The 18,024-nt window shown below is 39.4% G+C and overlaps 1 protein-coding gene across 1 annotated transcript in view; it reads left to right on the top strand.

Annotated features, from left to right (window-relative positions):
• Positions 1-18,024, top strand: part of TAF4B (TATA-box binding protein associated factor 4b) — a 191,752-nt gene that overhangs the window by 87,044 nt on the left and 86,684 nt on the right. The window contains exons 7-9 of the mRNA XM_063451451.1: positions 5,194-5,442; positions 9,131-9,266; positions 9,522-9,618. Coding sequence (XP_063307521.1) covers positions 5,194-5,442; positions 9,131-9,266; positions 9,522-9,618 — 482 coding nt within the window. The remainder of the gene's footprint in view (positions 1-5,193; positions 5,443-9,130; positions 9,267-9,521; positions 9,619-18,024) is intronic.

Genomic DNA, 18,024 nt, shown 5'->3' with positions numbered 1-18,024 from the left:
CATTGCTGAATTTCATCCTCAAACCATTCGTTTTAAAACGAAATTCGTTAACAAATAGTTTTCGTCCCTTAATTCCCCCGCCCTGCAATTAGCCCCCCCCATCATTTATTTATTTAGGGTCACTTATGGGTGAGGACCAGGGGGGACACTAGGTCATTTATATTAATAGCCCACCCCACCGTGGAGGGGTAGAAATTAATATTATTACAAGGAAGGAGCTGGTAGCGTTGCTGTTTTTTTCTTTTTTTGCGCATGCACGGTGTTATTTTATCCGTGCTGTGGGGGTTAAGTTCTCTGCAGCACGCAGTCTATTAAACAAACAAAACTAAACAAAAAGGTAATGCATTTATCCTTTCGTTTCGTTTATATTTCGTTTGTAGGGCTTTCGTTTACATTTTAGTAAACAAATACGAAAAAAACAGAATATTAGGACAAAATCGTATTCGTACGAAAACGAATGCACATGTTTAATAATAAACAAATAACTGCTTACCCCTTACTGTAAGATTATATAGATCTCGATGTGGGGTACTTGCAGTAAGAGATAAGCAATTATCTGCTTGTTTATTATTTAGCGCTCCACCCACTGATTATAAGATTTATCTTGTTAATCATTTTTTACTATATATTTATGGTGCGGGAAGAAAGGTATCCCTCATGGGTGTTTAAGAGTAGCTATTTCACTACATTGATTTTGAAGCGCTAGTTATTGTTCACACTAAACTCACTAGTGAGTTACTCTTGTTATCTTTTGAATTACTATCTTTGTTCATCTTTTTACCAAAATCCAGTTGGCATGTTCAGGAACGCATGCTTTGTTTCTGCTTCAGGTGAGGTTCATCAAAATGGCAGTCTCCAATCTGTATCTTCATTGCTTAGACTTCCTTTTGTAGATTCCATTCATAGAGATTTATCTTTTCCATTTCTTATGCTCGCCAATAAAACATATTCCTTCTTGAACAATGTTAAATACCACAGGAATGGGGGTAAAAAACTATTTTTTTTTACTATGTTTGTACTAAACATATGCCTTGCCATATTAAATAAGGTTAGTAATGTTACCTCACTAACTTTGAGAATAAATGTAATATTAAACTTTTCATATTACTTGTGACATTGTGGATTTGACAAAAAATGTAACAATCTGCGATTGACCACATAGCAAGCATAATATGTGACTTGTTCTTGTCTTTAAAAATAATAAAAATAAAATACTTTTGGAGAAAATACTGAAAGTGTTGGCTGTACTGAGAGGCCTTCTCATCTAGCTTTGCTGCCATTCATTTGAGTGGCACACTAAGTTCTAGGTTAGTCTAGAGTAGATTCTAGGCCGCCTGGCAGTTTTACCACTGCTGTCTGTTGCTACCAACCTGGTGGTAACACCTACAGATTAAGTAGTTATGTTATCATGACAAAAGGAAACCAGGATTGTATTTCCATGAGTTGTATGAAATATATTAAACATCTATTTTTGGAAATCACAAGGGCTACTTCAATTTATAACTAAACTGAGTATGTACTGGGATATCAAACCTTAACAAAGAAAATAGCTTTGCACTTAAAAACCAGTGTGGTGGTTTAACCCCTTAAGGACACATGACATGTGTGACATGTCATGATTCCATTTTATTCCAGAAGTTTGGTCCTTAAGGGGTTAAAAAAAAACAAAATCAATGTTTTTTTTTTTTGTTGTAATTTTTATTGAAATATAAATTTTTCAAATAGTTACAAAACAATGAAAATTATAGTTATGGTAGGCAGTAAAAAATATGAAAATATTTAGACTGTAGGGAGGGTGCACTCAGGACAGACACATGTCACACAAGCTGGCATTTGGTCTCAGCAGCCCCTCCCTTTCAATAAATAAGATGATTTTTAATCCAGCACATGTCTAAATTTTGAATGCAACGATTTTCTATGTCGATGTATGACTTTTTGTGAGGGTGATGTTCTCCTATTCAATACACTGTGAAGCAGATCCTTTGAGACCATGAGTACTTTGAATTCTAGTTTATCTGCTCATAATATACTTCCAAGTTATGCTGAACTTGATGGAGTAGCAGAGGAAAGTTTGATGTTTGTCTCGGTGCTGGAAGATATCTCAATGTAATTTTCTCATAAATTTTCTCAAGTTGATGATGCACATACTGCATTATATGAGTGCCAGAACTCACGTGCTATCTTAAAGCTTTTATTATATTTATTTGTATGCACATACCTTGGCATGCTTTACTAGGGAGAGAAACGATCTGCAATGTATGCTTACTCTTGTAATGATAATAATGTATGCTTACTCTTATTCTTCAGAAGAAAATATGTAAGAAACACAAACTGTGTCTTGTATTCATCTTATGGCTGTTATAACCTTGAGTGACCTAAAACAATAGTGTCCACCTCGTTCATTATACAATTCATGCTTAAATAAATTGAAATAATTTGTGATAATCTGCACACCATGTAGTGCATTCACAGTTTTACCAGTTTTTGCCAGTTTTAGATTGCATTTTAATGTCACATGCTGCTAGTAACAAGTGAAGTCCTTTTAGTTACATTGCTGCAGACCCCGGTGTGTGTGAACGCAGTCTATGGCAGCAGCTGTGAAAGTTAGTAACGTAACTGAATGTTGTACATCTTCCTGTAGTGAACATTGGCACTGAATGATGTCATGCATTGCAATTCTTCATTTTTAGGTTAACAAGCAGATATGCACTGCCATAACAGCTAGTGCAATCAGAGCAATAGACAATGTTGAACATTAAAGGACCACTATAGTGCCAGGAAAACAAACTCGTTTTACTGGCGCTATAGTGTTAATAGGTCCTTTCCCCTCAGGGTCTCACTCCTGAAGGGGGAGGAAGGTGTTAAACACTCGACGCTGGGGACTCCTCCTCCCTCTTCCAACATCATCTGCGCGCACATTCAATCAGTCCATAGGAAAGCATTTCTCAATGCTTTCCTATGGACATCGGCGTCTTCTCGCTGTGAAAATCACATTGAGAAGCGCGGAAGCGCCTCTAGCAGCTGTCAATGAGACAGCCACTAGAGGCTGGATTAACCCTAGTGTAAACATAGCAGTTTATTTTAAACTGCTATGTTTACAGCTGCAGGGTTAACCCTAGATGGACCTGGCACCCAGACCACTTCATTGAGCTGAAGTGGTCTGTGTGCCTATTGTGGCTTCATATACAATGCACGTTTTCTTTTTTTTATGATAGAGGCGTAGGCTAGAGATACAGGTCTTGAATTAGCATATCATACATTCTTACATGAGGTTTAACTATCTAGACTGATACGAAATGAAAAGGAAAACACAACTTGTGTGAATGGGAGCTAGACTATGTAGAGATACAATTGGTATTTGGTCGATTATCTTCGAGTGATACCTCCCATGATCCCCTGTATGGTCAAAGAAAGATAATAAATGCACTGGAGCTTGTATTAATCTTATGAGTGGTTATCTTTGGTATGGAAAGGTAAGAAGCAGTAGGTACTTTGCCTGACATAAAGTCTCAGTCCTGTTGTTCGAGTCAGCCGATGCCTTGCTGGATGTGTTTCTATTGTGCTGGTCGTTGCAGCCTGCTCAGTCTCCCAAGTGTGAGGGAGCGTAGAGCCCCTGTGCCGTGAGGATGTATGCTTGCCGGTGTATATAATGTCCTCCTTGCTGTGCTCAATGCTGGATATGCCGGTCGTAGGCTGTGACGGCTCCATGTTGGCCCTCCTGATGCCATTGCCCTCTCTGGCTTCGCGCCCCTCCATTTCACCTGCTTGGTCAGGCTGACCTTGCCCCTCTGGGACTTATGCCGTGGTTCAGTTCGCTGATGAGGGTGTCATGGGTGTTTTCTCTTGGTCGTCCCCAGGGCCCCATGCACCCGTCCCGGTCTGCTGCAGCTATCCATGGGGCTTGAGTATAGGCCTGAGAGGGCCCTTTGCTGGAGCTGGTCACTCGTGGGTGAATTATTACTTGTATTAAAGTCTGAAGCTGTAGCTCTGCATACTGTTTGACTCAGAAAAAAAACCAAGCTTCCCCATAGGATTGGCTGAGACTGACAAAGAGGCAGATCAGGGGCAGAGCCAGCACAATTCAAACACAGCCCTGGCCAATCAGCGTCTCCTCCATTGAATCAAAGCATCTCTATGAGGAAAGTTCAGTGTCTGCATGCAGAGGGAGGAGATACTGAATGTTTGGATGCATTTTAGGCATGACCCAGGAAGGATCTATAATAGCCATCTGAGGAGTGGCCAGTGAAGTTATCACTAGGCTGTTATGTAAACACTGCATTTACAGCAAAAAGCTTGAAGGTAATGATTCTACTCACCAGAACAAATTCAATAAGCTGTAGTTGTTCTGGTGACTATAGTGTCCCTTTAAGGCTTTCTTACCGCTTTGCAGGGGGTCATGTGGGGGTAGACCGGGATGACCCCCACCTGTCCAGAAGGGGGGGGGGAACGAGGGCCCATGTCCAGATACTTGGCCGGTCGGGGCAGCAGGAGAGCGGCCGTCCCTCCCACGCCCTCCATGCTTGTAGGCCTCACAATCGTGTTGGGTGAGTGGTGTTTGGTTTGTCGCTTGAGTGGTGTCATCATGCGCATCTCGATGTCTCCTCTCGTTTGGTGGCCTTTCTGCCTCGGTTAATTGCCGTTTTGGCTGTGAAAGTCCGCTATATTTGCTGCATTCAGCAGGAGCTGCTGTGGTTAGCGTCCTCTCAGCTCTGCGGTCAGGCCCTGCCCCCCGCAATTCTACTTTTTAAACCCGTAAGAGAAAACTTATCCAGTATGACAACGCCCAGTGCATGCCAGTCTTTTCTATGACCAGTGATCTATACCAATTTGGAATCTTAGAAATATCCCTGGTTGTCACAATAATGTCAAAAGTGCCATAGCCCCTACCTAATTAGCATTTTATAAATACAGTTGGAACCCTTCCCCAGGCTTCTGTTAGAGAACTTGCTTAATTATAAAATTACTCAACTGCTTTTCTGCTGTATCATATACTAGACGTTGCCTGTATCAACAATACAGTTGCCATTGTAGGTTATCTTAACTGCGACTTGCATAGCATTATGCTAAGTAATTAAAGAAACTTGCATTTTGACATAAGCAATTAAAACCTTTTGTTCAGTCTATTTTCCCCTTTAAAATAGGCTGTATAAGTGCATGTTTATCATATAACCTTTGTTTCCTACATCTGTACAGAAAAGTTTGCCTGCCCTTCGTCGACTGATGCCAAATTCACAGGAATTTATTTCACAATGTGGTCAGCAGAATACCCCAACATCAATGACTGGTTCAAATGCTCCGTCATTTGTGAAGATTACAGCAACTCCAGCTATGCACCCGGTAAAACAAGTGGGTACAACACTTGGCAGCGTCAAAATCCACCAGACAACTTCAGCTCCAAATCAACCAATCAGTACACTGAAGACTGTGAACATAAAACAGGTGGTAAGAGACAAATATATGTATATATTCTTCTTTTTGGCAAACATTTTTCTATAGGTTAGTGCAATGATTTCTTCTGCCTTCAGTATACATCTGTTGCTACCCCCTTTTGTGTCTGTATTTGTCACACCCATAATCATATTTAAAGTCAGGATCTTCTAGACCAGGGAAAGGCAATGTGTGGCACTCTCCTAATGTGGATGATGTCCACATCTAGTGTTGAAGGTTGCATACCCCTGTTCCTAGACCTTAGTATGGAGTTTGTCATAAACTCTATTGCTCCCTTTTACCCTCTAACAATAAAGCCTCTTTCTCTCTCATGATCACTCAGTCTTTGAGGAACTCCACAACATATATTTTATGACAACGGTTTTGCATGCATGATGCTCTCTAGGATATATTTACTCTGAACTGTAGAAAATTGGAACATGATTATAGCAGAGTAGCTTTTTTTATATCTTTAGTGTGTTACAATTCAGTACTTATTGAATAAATGCCAAATTCAGAAATAATGAATGGGACGGATACAGAATATGCTCCCCATTTACCTGGTTAAAGCTATATTTAAACTAGAGTGCCTCTATTTTCACATGCTGTATTATATATTGTATGTACATGTGCATTGTACAGCAGGGATTTATAGGAATTGTTTTCCTAGCAGGGTTGCCATATAAAATTCTGGATCCCCTTACACAGCTCAAGGCTTGGGCCTCCAGGGTCCACTCCTAAGCCCACCCACAGGACCTGCCCACCATTCCACCATCATCTTGCAGGCACTTAGAGCTGCATTAAGGGATATATTGTGTGTTTGTAGGGTATGCAATGTATGTATATAGGGAATCCAGTGTGATTTTCTTGGTTTCATATGTAAATATATTTGGGAATCCAGGCTAACTCATTTGGTTGTGCACCCCTCCCTGTCACAGATGCCTTATTCCAAGGCTCTATTTAAACTTGCACTGCAGAGAGACCCTAGGTTTCCCAGGTAAGTGAGTTACTCACTTGAAGCACATTTCACAAATGGGGTATGTAACGGAGCTCCCTGTAACCCCGGCTGTGTACCTCTGCCAAGGACCGCTTCCTAGCTAGAACAGGGGACAAACCGCAGCGCTTTTGCCCACAGTCGCCGTGGCTTGACTGGGGCCCTGGAACCGCTCCTTCCTGGAGCTGAATGGGGAATAAGCTCTAGTCCTTACAAGGACTTTCCCTGTTGAATCCCCTGCAAGCTGAAACCGCAGACACAGGAGTAAATCTTCTTTCCCTCCAATAACAGGAATTTTAATGGAGGCACACTGGCCTTTTATGCAAGTTTCCCAACAAGGGTGACACCCAGGTGAACCTTGTTGGGCACAAGGACACAAAGTGAATAAACCAATAAAAACAGTCATACAGTGAGGCACTCCCATGCACAAACAATAGAATCCCTCCTCTGTGCTTGGGAGATAATTGAATCAGGAACTGTACTAATCTAACCTAATCTACAAGCACAGAAAAAACATACAATTTTCTGAAACTCCAAAAAGTACCTTAAAAACACATAAAACCCCATAAGTTACTTCCCCTGATAGCCCCGATCTGGGTGAACAACATATCCAAAAATCACCCAGATCAGTTTAGGGGTTCAGGAATTTACTGGAAGTCATAGTTTTGACCGACTGTGCACATGGTCCTATGCCCAAAAACAGTTCCAGGGAAATCAGTGCTAAGTCGGTCAAGTTCGGTAGTCTTTTACAGGTTTCCCTGCAGGGCCCATAGTCTGTGGGCAGGAGGCTGGCAAGCAGGATTCTCCAGGAGCTCATGGCAAACTCTGGTAAAAAGGGGAGTTTCCCACAGGGTACATTGGTGTTGTGGCAGGTTTATGCTATGTATGATCATATACTGTGACTGAATCCCCATTGTTTTTGCTTATGACAGTTGTTGTTTTTTATTTTATTAAATGTATATTAAAAACGATATTATTGTGTGAGCTTTGATATTGCTGTTGAGTGAGTGACTGCTCTGGATCTTGTACGTTGTATGCATTTTTAAGTGAGTGCAACTTTCTTGGTTTCATGTGTGTGTGTTTGTATACATACATCATAATGTGCGATTTCAAAATGGCACATAAGTCTGTATACATACCAAAATGGGGGCAGCAAGGACTACTGAGCCATGCAATAGGGTTGCTTTTTATTTCTTTTCTGCTCCATTCTTCCCTCGGTGAATAATGCGATCTTCACACTGCTTCTGTTGATCTTTAAGAATATCTCTTTTCATGTCTTATAAACAGTGGAAAATGCAGTATTTATTTACAAACCAGATCTCTTAACAGTCCTGTATAGTTTTGGTAGTAAACATTTGTGACCTCTTCTGGAGACACCAAAGAAATGCTCCCCAAATCACATATTGTGGGTGTATCATTAAATGAGAGGCACTATCTACGTGTAAGAGAAAATGTAGCGAATTGCATCAAAAGCAAGTAGTCAAATTTGTATTCTATGCTTCTTATTTACGTGATTATTAAGATAGTGGTGGGGTCAATTTCAGTCTGGAATGTCTGAGGCCTCAATTTATTTCTTTTGGCTAAAATTTTCAAATTATCACAATCTGCTAGAAAAAAAAACCTTTTTTGAATAACTGCCATGGACTTTAATTGTCTTCTGTAGATAAATTAATTGAAAAGCTTTTCTAACTGGTTGTGATAATTTGATAATTTGTCTTACAGAAAATTAATTAAATTAAGGCATAAATACGTGAAATATGACTGATGCATTCTTTTAATCTTTGTTGTGATATACTTTTTGCACATAGGAGCATACCTTACTAGGTGGTCATTAAGTTCTTTATTTATTTTTTTATTTATTTTCTCTTCACCAGATCTCGTTCATAAATATTCACCTGACATTAGGTATTTTGTATACTTCTGTTTATGTACAAATTATATTGATATAACTATTTACATGTCCAGGTGAAACAGTGATTCATTAACACTTTTGGTGTTGTGAGTACATGTATCTATTTGTTTCTCCTTTTTTTGCATAGACTATATTGGGGTTAAGCCACTTGAGACCCTGGAGTCTCTGCTTGGTACTCAAGATAGTTAGACACACCTGGATGCTGTCCTTCTGTTATAGCGGTACAGGTGTTGCCTACTATCTTCTATCTGCTTGTTTCAATATGGTTTTGTATGTGTTTCTTGCCAATGCTGCTATCATTTAGAATGCTGTATTTAATTGCTTTGTTTTTACACAAACATAAAACTTGATTTTCATGAAGTCTGTGTTATTTAATAGGACATTCATGAAAACAGTTATTTTGATCTCTTGGATTTAATTTATTATGAAATAAAACTGCACAAAAAAACTTGTAGATTTTACTTCCTGACATTTGAGTAAACTGCAGTAATGATGAATCGTGAGATGTACATGACTTGCGGTAGGATAGGCCTGCATGTCTCAAGGGATTAGGGCCATCTGGACAAGTTTATGTTGTTAGATATTAATGTAAACAACTGGTGAGATTTCTTGTTGTCATATCAAGACAAAAGTATGCTTGAGGTTTCATGAGCATGATGTGTGTAAACTGTGGACTAGACACAGATGCCTGTAGCAGTTTTGGTTGATTGAGCATGTTGATGGTCTCCTTTCCATTTGCAAACTGAGGCATGAAGGACCTGCTTTTTTGCCTTCTAACTTTGATGTTACTCCTGCAGGTAGTCCAGCAATCAGGCGGGGGAATTGTAAAGCATGTAACTGCAATTCCACCAACTTCAGTGCACACAATTCAGAAACCTGGAGAAAAAAGGATTACTCTAAATGCTCTAATTCAGGCTGGTCAGTTGCCATCAGGTATAATTTTTTTCTTTTATTTATTTTTTTCTTACTATTTCTGGATTGGTGTTGCAAATTTCATTAGCTGATTGCGTTCTCGTTTTTAAATAAATATATTTCTACAATCGTTGCTGCCATAACTTTGAATTTGTGTTTTACTTTTCTAAATGCTTATGATAGGCTAACTTTTGTTTAAATTTAATTTTGTGTGCATTTATCAGAAATGTAGGGATTGTTTCTTGTTTTTTTTTTTTGTTTTTTTTTCATTTTCAGCATCTATCGTCAAACAAGTCACCCTACCTGAAAGCAAAGTTATTTCCCTTCAAGCAACTTCTCTAGCCATAAAAGAAAATGCCACACCATGTTTCAGGTAAAAGATATGGTTAGAATTATTTAAATTAATGTTATAAATTATTGTTGCTATAGTGTTTTTGCATTTCTTGATTTTGGGACAGTTTTTTTTTTATTTATTTTATGCCTGTTTACTAGCTTTCATTTTAAGTAACATACGTGTCTTTTAATGTGCTCTTGGGGTAGCATTAACTAGCAACTTTTAAAAAAGCATATTAGAAGAATACAAAGTTATACAAATATACAAGGCCAACACAAACCATTCTCTGGTTGCCGTTCATTAACCGTTTAGTACAAAGAAAGCTAAATCTGGAGAAAATAAAGGAGTTTTCTCCAATATAAGTGGAAAATATAGCCGTTAAGTAAAAAGCTGAAATACAGGAGTTTTTTTATTTTTAATTTTGAACCACAGGGTTGGAATGTTTAGTATCGCTATTAAGTTAATTGTCACCTTCCAGGATTTTTAATAATTTGGAGACTTTTCCCTTGTAATTAACAATGTTCTATTTGTGAGGTCTGAAAATAATAAAATTAAATATAGAAATGTGCATTGTTATATTTTCCTACATTCTGTAACTGTGTGGCTCCATCTTGGATCCGTGTTAGTCATTGTCCTAAGCTTTGCCCTTTGTACTCATTATTCTACATTCAAAGAGAATGAGAAACATAAACAATGTTTCTATTTTTTTAAAATTTGCCAATGCAGTAGTGTACACCCTGGTTGTGGCAGGATTTAACTGAATTATACAGTGAAAAGTTTATAATAATTTTTTTTTTAAATAGAGCATTATTACTAAAGCGGGGTTTAAATGTTTATTCAGTGGTGCAATTTCCACAGAAATAAATGTCTACAGTTAGCCACTGTTAGAGAAATGCAATTTATTTTCTGTGTAGAAACCAGTAATTGGTGTATTAGATCCGGCGTCTTTCAAATCAAAGTTTTTATCATGAGTAATACTAAATATGCATATTGTGAACAATGTAACATTTTTGTTATGGTAAACATACATTATTTTGTTTTTTCTTAGATATTGGTCCTGTTACCCTTTTTTAAATGTTACTATTATTTATTTATTTTGTTAATTTATATTCATGGTAATTCCCTGACAGTTCTGGGTTTAGGGAATAAGCTTCCAAATGTATCTGCAATATAAAAATATGTAACTGGAGCTGTTAAATAAATGATTGACAGTTTAAGGATCTGGTGAAACTACCAACTACTAGGGTGTCTAGCATCCAATTACACTTTAGATCTTACAAAGACTGGTAACACCTAGTATTCTGAATGAAAAGACCTGTTGTTTATCTCAAATAGTTGAAATGTGTTGATATATAGAAGGTTTCAGATATGCATAAATATACCAGAAGTAAATCAGAAAAGCTACTACTGTGTAGGAGTTGCAAACTATATTTCAAGAAAAATACCACATTGAAAACTCTAAATTAAAATTTCAGGCTGATTCAGTGTTGATTCATATAGCTCTGTCTGCAATTAGCTTCAGAGATAGAACCTCTGTAAAGTGTTGTCATCCATCAGTGATAGTCATGTGGCCTTCCTACTAGAGACATGGCAATCTTACAAAATGTTGTCAAGTGCACTGCTGTTCTTGCTTTTTATGTAGTGCTAGATTTGTTTCATGGCTACTTTTTAGGATTATTTTTTTTTAAATGATCCTGGGAAAAAGAGAACCATTCCTATCACATAGCATAGACAAAGATCTCCATAAAGAATATCCCTACTAGGGTGGAATGTAACCTATTTTAAACCATTTACCATAATAAAATAAAAATTATCGTCTCCTGGCCTAATCAGTTCAAGCAGTTAAATCCTGGAACCATTGGCCTTAACCTACGAAAAATACTTTGACACAGAACCTCTGGAGCTGCTGGAAATGTAAATGGTCAACTTGGTGTGGGTGGTGGAAGGATGCTTCTGCCAGAAGCTGCTGCATCTTCTAAATCCAGGTTTTTTAATGTACTGCAGTCAAAATGAAGAAGCTGTAGGATAAAATAATAGAGAGCACTCATTGTTGCCCGAAGACATAACTTCCAATCATCCATTCTCTAAGAGCTGGATTTTTGACATATTTTAATTCCAGCCCACCCTTGAGCAATTCTCCATTTTTAAAGCCTTTGTTCCCATAACTGGGCTACTTCCTTGATTTTTGTGACAAAAAGGTGGAGAGATGGCCTTGTGGCATGAAACTTTATGGAACTGCTTCTTAAGTTTGTCTATTCTTTACATATCTGTTAAGAGCTCCTAGTAGAGTCTTTGATGAGCAGAGCTAGAACATAACCACAGGTACATGGGACTGGCACCAGCTTTTGCAATGTAGTTATTCCTACTTGAAACTGCAAAAGGGTCTGCATCCAGCTCCTGTATGCCTACAACGTTCCACAACAAGCTGACTCTAAACTCATCACATAAGATGCAAACAAAAAAAAGTGTATGTATTTGAATAATAACATTGCATGAATAAAAGCATTTTAGTACCATTAGGGTATTATTACAGCTCTGAAATTCCTAGCGAGTTCCCCCCAAGGGCTTCAATATTTACAAAATGAGCATGGTAAGTGGGTTTGGAGTTGATTGACTTCATAGCAAGCATCTTTAGTTCTTTGTAGAACACCTTTTTGCTGTTATGACCTGCTGCATACGAGATACACAGCCAGACAACAGCTTCTGGCAGTGAAATCTTAGCCCATTGCTCATGAGCCTGGCCTCCAGTTCAGCAATGTACTTTGGTTTGGGTGCTGCAACTGCCTTCTTCAAATCCCACCAGATTATATGGGGTTCAAGTCAGATTTATGGCCTCTGTAGAATTTTCTAGGACTTATGCAATCAAACTTTGGTGGAATTTGAGGTTTGGGATCATTGTCGGAAGGTCCAATAACCCCCAAGCTTCTGCTTCCTCAAAGACAACATGACGCTTTCTTCTATTAATTCTCTTTACTGCAAGAAATCTATCTTGCCTTCTACACGCTGCAGGTTTCCAGTGCCAGGGGATGCAAAGCAGCCCCAGAGCATCACCAAGCAACCACATTGCTTAACTGTAGGCAGAGTGTTATTTTCAGTGTACGCTTCATTAATCTTCATCCAGACATACAGCTGATCGATTGGGTCAAAAAGTTCCAGTTTTGTTTCATAGCTCAACAGAACGAAATCACCAAACTTGTGGCTTATTTATATGATTGTGAGCATATTGGTGACAACTTTTCTTGTACTTTTGGATCAGTAGTGGTGTATGTCTTGGAGTTCTGGCACGTAAGCCTTCTGTGTTTATTACTCGCCTTACTGTGCACACTGAAACACCAGTGCCTGTTGCCACCAAATCTTGCTGCAGGTCTTTTGCAGTTACATGAGGGTTTTTCACAAACTGCCGTCTCAGAAATCTGGTTGTAGCTATTGATACTTCTGTTTTATGCCCGTCCAGGTATTGTAACCACTTTTCCTTCAACTTTGACTGTGCAAACTTTGCAACATTGTCTCTAGAAACATTCCATTCCTTTACTATCTTTTTGGATTTTGTTCCTGGTTTATGAAGGCAATGATCTCTTCTCTTAACCTTTGTGGATCAATCGTTTGACTTTATCATATTTCTTACATACAGTCAAATATGACACTCAAACCCCTAGCCAGTTCAGGTATTTCAAGTGTTCCATCTATAGCACACCTGGTGCAACTAATGTACCCTTGTTTAGCTGCATCATGTGGGTTTGAGACGACACATGTTTTGCATATGTGTGCTGTTGTGAGGGATTATATTCAGGGGGTTGAATATTTTTGAGACTGCTGAAGTCATAAGTTGCATTTTCAGTTGTGTTTGGGGAAATTACTTGAAGCATTCGTTGTGTTGAGCTATTTCAAATGCTTTTGTTTGATTAATTCATTGCAACCAGCTAAAGGTTTATAAAATTTGACAATAAACCTGATTTTCAATGAGGGTTGAATAATTTTGATTACAACTGTACACATTATTATGGCCGGCCAGGGTTTATGTGAAATGTAGTTAGGCCCACTCAGTTTCTTTAATCACAGCTGGTAGCAGCCACTTCTCTGGCTGTGCAGTGTTATTTCAAGCGATTTGACAGCACATGTAAGCAAGTTAAGCTTGGGCTGTTGGGATGCCAGAGCATGCTTGCTAAGTTGGTAGGACTTATACTGAAGGAGAAAGCAGTCTTTTTGTTTACTGCAACAATCAAAAGTAAGAATGTGACTGGGGACCTAATTGCACTGTAACAAGAATTTAGCACACAGGGTAAGGTGTCTAGTGTCACTGTAAGGGTCAGGCCAAAATAAGCTTGGTTCTTACGACATATGAAGCATTACTGTATAAGAGTTACTTGCCTAAATAGAGTGTTAAACAGAAATAACACATTTCCCACTATATGCTGCAACAATGTCTGTCTGTTTCACTGAAAACAGGGTGTTTTTTGGTTTTGATTTACAATTGATTCAGTGATTTGTTAGAACACTAGGGGGTGCCAGAGCTTCATTTTATTATCCAACACATGGCTGGGCAGCTTTTTCATTTTTATATCCCCATCAGGGTGGCTTCAATTAGGTGCACTACCTAATTTAACAGAGGTTCCTGAGGGGCTTAGTGCAGCACTGGAACATTAAAATAAGACAATAATACCTACATCTTATTAGACTAATTTAAATTCAGTGGCTACATTGGGGAATATACTCTTTCATCCTTTTATTCATGGAGGTTTATGGCACAAATATGCAATAAAGTATGATTACAAATGTTCAGCTCTCCAATAGCCAGATGGAGACAGCTGACAAACCCTGTATTCCTGACTTTGAATGTAATGATAGATCTGAAAGAGTTAACATATGGCTGTAAAGCGGTTTTAGGAAATACTGCTGGAAACCTTGGGGGCCAAACATTATTATCTTCAGGAAGAGACACCTTTTTACTTATTTTTTTTTTATTATTATTTTTTTTTCTGCGAAATCTAAAGCACCTACTCTTTATTTTCTATTTTATGTGGATGTGTTCTATTTCCATAGCTAAGAGAGAAACACATTTTAAAGCAAGCTGAGAGTCATGTATACACTTTTAAAGACTGGAAAAGCTACACTTCAGTGGAACAGTTATTTCCGGTCTGCAGATGTAATTGCTACAGCCTATTAATTTTGTAACTAAATGTTGTTTACTTTAAAACCTGCCTTTAATTTAGAGGGATTTTTTTCTGTGAGGGGCAATTTTTATTTTGTTTTTTTGCTGTGCCTTTCGGCTATGGTGAAACATACAATTGTTTTATTTTAAACTTTAAAAGGGAATGTTTTCTTTAATATTGTTTAGCCTTAATATATATATATATATACACGCACATCTTCAGTTCCAGAATAGGCTTCATGAAGAAAATGTCTACAGTGTAAAATTTGCCTAGAGCTTTTGAGAAGATTTAATTCTTTTGTGTCTGCAAAGCTTGCCAATTCTTTTAAAGAAATAACTGGACAATGATAGTACCAAGATAACTGCTATGTACATATTCTGTTATGTATTGTATTGTAATTCTTTTGGGTCTGGAAAGCTTGCCAGTTCTTTTAAAGAAATAACTGGACAATGATATTGAGAGATAGATAGATATATCTATATATACCGTATTTTTCGCTCCATAAGACGCACCTCACCATAAGACGCACCTAGTTTTTAGAGGAAGAAACCCAGAAAAAAAATATTCTGAACAAACTGTCCCATAGTGTTTCTTACTATGGGACAGTTTGTACAGAATATTTGTTTTCTCCCCTGTCCCATAGTGTCCCCCCCTCCCATAGTCTTCTCCACTCTCCCATAGTCTTCACCCACCCCCTCCCCATAGACTTCACCCACCCCCTCCCCATAGTCTTCATCCACCCCCTCCCCATAGTCTTCATCCACCCTCTCCCCATAGTCTTCATCCACCCTCTCCCCATAGTCTTCATCCACCCTCTCCCCATAGTCTTCATCCACCCCCTCACCATAGACTTCATCCACCCCCTCCCCATAGACTTCATCCACCCCCTCCCCATAGACTTCATCCACCCCCTCCCCATAGACTTCATCCACCCCCTCCCCATAGACTTCATCCACCCCCTCCCCATAGACTTCATCCCCCCCTCCCCATAGACTTCATCCCCCCCCTCCCCATAGACTTCATCCACCCCCTCCCCATAGACTTCATCCACCCCCTCCCCATAGACTTCATCCCCCCTCTCCCCATATACTTCATCCCCCCCTCCCCATATACTTCATCCCCACCCTCCCCATATACTTCATCCCCCCCCATAGACTTCATCCCCCCCCCCATAGACTTCATCCCCCCCTTCCCCTCCCCCCATAGACTTCATCCCCCCCCCCCCATAGACTTCATCCCCCCCTCCCCATAGACTTCATCCTCCCCTCCCCATAGACTTCATCCCCCCCCTCCCCATAGACTTCATCCCCCCCCTCCCCATATTCTTCTCTCCCATACTGTCCTCCCCTTGTCCCATAATTACTTACCTGTCTTGCAGCGTTGGCCGGCAGCACAGGGCGCACCGCGGTAGTGGAACTTGAATTTCATGTTCCGGTTTCCGGCGGGACTGAAAGGAAGTGCGCACTCAGCTTGTGCACACTTCCTTTCAGTCCCGCCGGAAACCGGAACATGAAATTCAAGTTCCACTACCGCGGTGCGCCCTGTGCTGCCGGCCAACGCTGCAAGACAGGTAAGTAATGCATCATATTCGCTCCATAAGACGCACAGACATTTCCCCTCACTTTTGAGGGGAAAAAAAGTGCGTCTTATGGAGCGAAAAATACGGTATATATTTATATATCCACTATCCACTTACTTCAGGTGGAAGGGGTTTTCATCTACACTTTTTTTCCCCCACCACAACTTTTTTGGTATGTACTTTACAAGTAACGCCAAGCCTCATTGCCAGCCAGTAACCAACCTCATGCTGATGAGTTGCATTAACAGCAAAACCTCTGTCCATGAGTGATTCACTGGCTTTGCTCCTCTTCCTGAGTTGTTTCAGAGCTGTTGTATACAGCAGACAAATACTCTATGGAATTATGAGGCAAAAATGTGGTTCTTTGTTGAGCTCTTTGCATACATCTATCCAGAATCCCTTGCAGCAATGAGCACTGTTGGTGAGATTCGTGTGGGAAGAGCAAGTCTTATGGCTTAAATGGTGTGTGTATTTGTGTTTAGCAATGTAATATATATATAATATTATACACACACACACTGCCTGGCCAAAAAAATGTCGCCACCAAAAAAGTCACACTCTAATATTTTGTTGGACCGCCTTTAGCTTTGCTCGTATTCGCTGTGGCATTGTTTCGATAAGCTTCTGCAATGTCCAGTGTTGCATTCATTTTTCACCAAGATCTTCTATTGATGATGGGAGAGTCGGACCATTGCGCAAAGCCTTCTCCAGCACATCCCAAAGATTCTCAGAGGGGTTATGGTTTGGACTCTGTTTTGGCCAATTCACGTGTGAAAATGTTTCATGCTTCCTGAACCACTCTTACACAATTTGAGCTTGATGAATCCTGGCATTGTCATCTTGGAATATGCCCGTGCCATCAGGAAAGAAAAAAAATCTATTGATGGAATAACCTCATTCTTTGGGCACATAATGTTGCTGAACCTAGACCTGACCAACTGCAGCAACCCCAGATCATAGCACTGCCCCCACAGGCTTGTACAGTAGGCACTAGGCATGATGGGTGCATCACTTAATCTGCCTCTTTTCTTACCCTGATGTGCCCATCACTATGGAACAGGGTAAATCTGGACTCATCAGACCACATGACCTTCTTCCATTGTTCCAGAGTCCAATTGTTATGCTCCCTAACAAACTGAAGCCTTTTTTTTTCCAATTGGCCTCACTGATTAGTGGTTTTCTTAAGGCTACACAGCTGTTCAGTACCAATCCATTGAGTTCCCTTTGCATTGTGCGTGTGACAATGCTCTTACTTTCACTATTAAACATAGCTCTGAGTTCTACTGTTGTTTTTCTATGATTTGATTTCACCAAACGTTTAAGTGATCGCCGATCACAATCAATCAAGATTTTTTTCCGACCACTTTTCTTCCTCGAAGACTATGGTTCCCCACGATCCTTCCAGTTTTTAATAATGTGTTAGACAGTTCTTTAGTTCCCAATTTTAGAAGTTTCTGCAATTTTCTCTGCTTAATGCCAATAATTTTACTCTTCTCAAACAGACCAACATCTTTTCCACGATCAAGGGATGTGTCTTTCGACATGGTTGTTTAAGAAATGAGAAGCTACTCATTGCATCAGTTGGGGTTAAATAACTTGTTGCCAGCTAATAGATAATCGTCCATGCAGTAACTATCCGATAGGAGTCTCTTTCCTATTTCCTTAGTTAAATCCAGGTGGCAACTTTTTTTTTTTTGGCCAGGCAGTGTATATTGT

This window comes from Pelobates fuscus, chromosome 4, assembly GCF_036172605.1.
Source record: "Pelobates fuscus isolate aPelFus1 chromosome 4, aPelFus1.pri, whole genome shotgun sequence".
NCBI classification, from domain to species: domain Eukaryota; kingdom Metazoa; phylum Chordata; class Amphibia; order Anura; family Pelobatidae; genus Pelobates; species Pelobates fuscus.
This window is presented reverse-complemented; position numbering and strand designations above follow the sequence as displayed.